The sequence below is a fragment of the Otolemur garnettii genome, unplaced genomic scaffold (genome assembly GCF_000181295.1).
Source record: "Otolemur garnettii isolate 467f Iridium unplaced genomic scaffold, OtoGar3 scaffold00288, whole genome shotgun sequence".
Classification (NCBI taxonomy): domain Eukaryota; kingdom Metazoa; phylum Chordata; class Mammalia; order Primates; family Galagidae; genus Otolemur; species Otolemur garnettii.
This window is the reverse complement of record NW_003852683.1, coordinates 427096-428980: the sequence shown is the minus strand read 5'-3', so window position 1 is coordinate 428980 and position 1885 is coordinate 427096. Positions and strand designations below refer to the sequence as shown.

Here is a 1885-nt window from a genome sequence, read left to right as displayed (position 1 = left end):
GGTCTTCTGATTGGTCTTCTGTCGCGGAGGCGGGCTCCGCCTCAGTTGACTGGTTGGCTGGGCTGCGCGCAGGAGCAGAGTGAGACAGAGGGCGGGGCGTCGGGACCCGGAGACTGGGGGTTGAGGGCTGTCCTGGCAGGTGGCTGCGGCGGGAAGATGGCGGAGCTGCGCGCGCTGGTTGCTGTCAAAAGGGTCATCGACTACGCAGTGAAGGTGACCGCTTCCCCCTCTCCCACCTCCCTGAGTCCCGAAGTCGTGTGCTTTCAGGATCAGGAGCGCATTCTGCGTTTGGGTTCTGTAAACTATGACTTTCCCTGTTCTTCCTGAAATGTCAAAATTACTCCTGGGGTCAAAGATCAAAGACTGTGCTGTTCTGACGGCTGATCCCTCTGAGGTCACAGCTCTGTTCCCATTTCCTTAGTTCTGGATTCTTGGTAACTGCAGAGTGAGTTACTTTCTCTATTTCTTACCCGCTGAAGGGAGTGATGGTCCTTCGTTAACACAGAGAAACTGAGGCACAGAGAGGTCACTCAGCTAGGGAAGAGCAGAGCCAAATCTATCCAGCCTCCCATTTCTCAGCTGGACTCGTGCTTTGCACACGAGCTTTCACCCACTAGGCTGCATTTTCTACCAGTTGATCGTTAAAGTATCTGAAATGTGCTCTAATGGGGTCAGACAAGGCTCTGTGGTACCCAGAAACTGTCTTTCACCATCCATAGTCACAGGTTTAGCTGGGAAGGAAAAGAGAAGTGTGTTTGCTAGAAATGAAAGTTCAAGGGGCCAGCTTGACTGAGCTGGAGGAGAGTGGCTCACATTCTCTGTGAAAGAGGTGAGGGGGCAGGGTCTCTGAGAGCCTGGCCTGTCCCCAGAGGAAAACTGGTAGGGACAGAGGTGAATCAGACAAGTGTCTCAGGCCAGTTTCTCTAAAAGCTTGGCCTAAACTGAGATGGTGGTGACTGTCAGCCCATGTCTGTCCTTCCCATCAGCCTGGGCTCTGTGCCCCCCAGCATTGCCAGTATGGGGCCTAGAGTGGGTGAAACTGGCCACAAAGTTGAAAACACTGATATTACCCCTGGGGAAGAGGGTACAGGATATAGACTCGGGCATGAAAATATCAGTGATCGTAACAGCTAACATTTAGTGGGTACCTATTATATGCCAGGTAGCATTCTATGTCCTTCACAGAGATTAACCCATTCAGTCCTTTCGATACCCTCTGTATTATTAATCCCATTGAATAGATAAAGAAACTTAGGCCCATGGAGGTTGTTACTTGCCAGATCTCCCTGCAAGTAAGTGGCAGAGTCAGGACTGAAATTCACCTCATACTAGGCAGCTCCTTACAGGGAGGGCCAGGTCTGCAGATTTTGTTGTGCTTTTCCCAAATTCACTCAGTGTCTGTTCAGCCTAATAATGCCTCTGGCAGCATATGACATGAGTGTTGCCTCCAGCTTCTTGAGGTCCTGGGACATGACTCTCCTAGTTGCCTTCTATCTCTGATTGTTTCTTAGGGTCCCTCATTTGGACTCCTACTGCACCCTGGGCCTCCTTCTGCCCCAGTCCTGGCCTCCTTGGCCTGGAATGTCTGTGCCTTATAAGATCTGTCTTCGACACTAGGCAGGCCCATGTTTGACTTGGGTATGGCCTCAACACAGAGCCTAGCAGTGAACACCTCTAGTGTGTTCAGTAAGAGAAGGAAAGTGGGAATGTGAAGGGACCATTGTATCAGCTCCTGTCCATTCCAGAGGGTTGGTGCTGTCTTCCTCTGCCACAGTGCCCCAGAGCTGCCTGTGTTATATCCTGTTTCACTGGTCATGTCTGTCGATGTCCTTTTGCAAACAAATAAATGATCCAGACATTGCCAGGTGTTTAATCAGCCCTGGGC

General features: G+C 51.0%; 1 protein-coding gene across 1 annotated transcript in view; it reads left to right on the top strand.

Annotated features, from left to right (window-relative positions):
* The first annotated feature begins 94 nt into the window (after positions 1-94).
* Positions 95-1885, top strand: part of ETFB (electron transfer flavoprotein beta subunit) — a 12826-nt gene continuing 11035 nt past the window's right edge. Inside the window, exon 1 of the mRNA XM_003803236.2 lies at positions 95-213. Coding sequence (XP_003803284.1) covers positions 157-213 — 57 coding nt within the window. The 5' untranslated portion in view covers positions 95-156. The remainder of the gene's footprint in view (positions 214-1885) is intronic.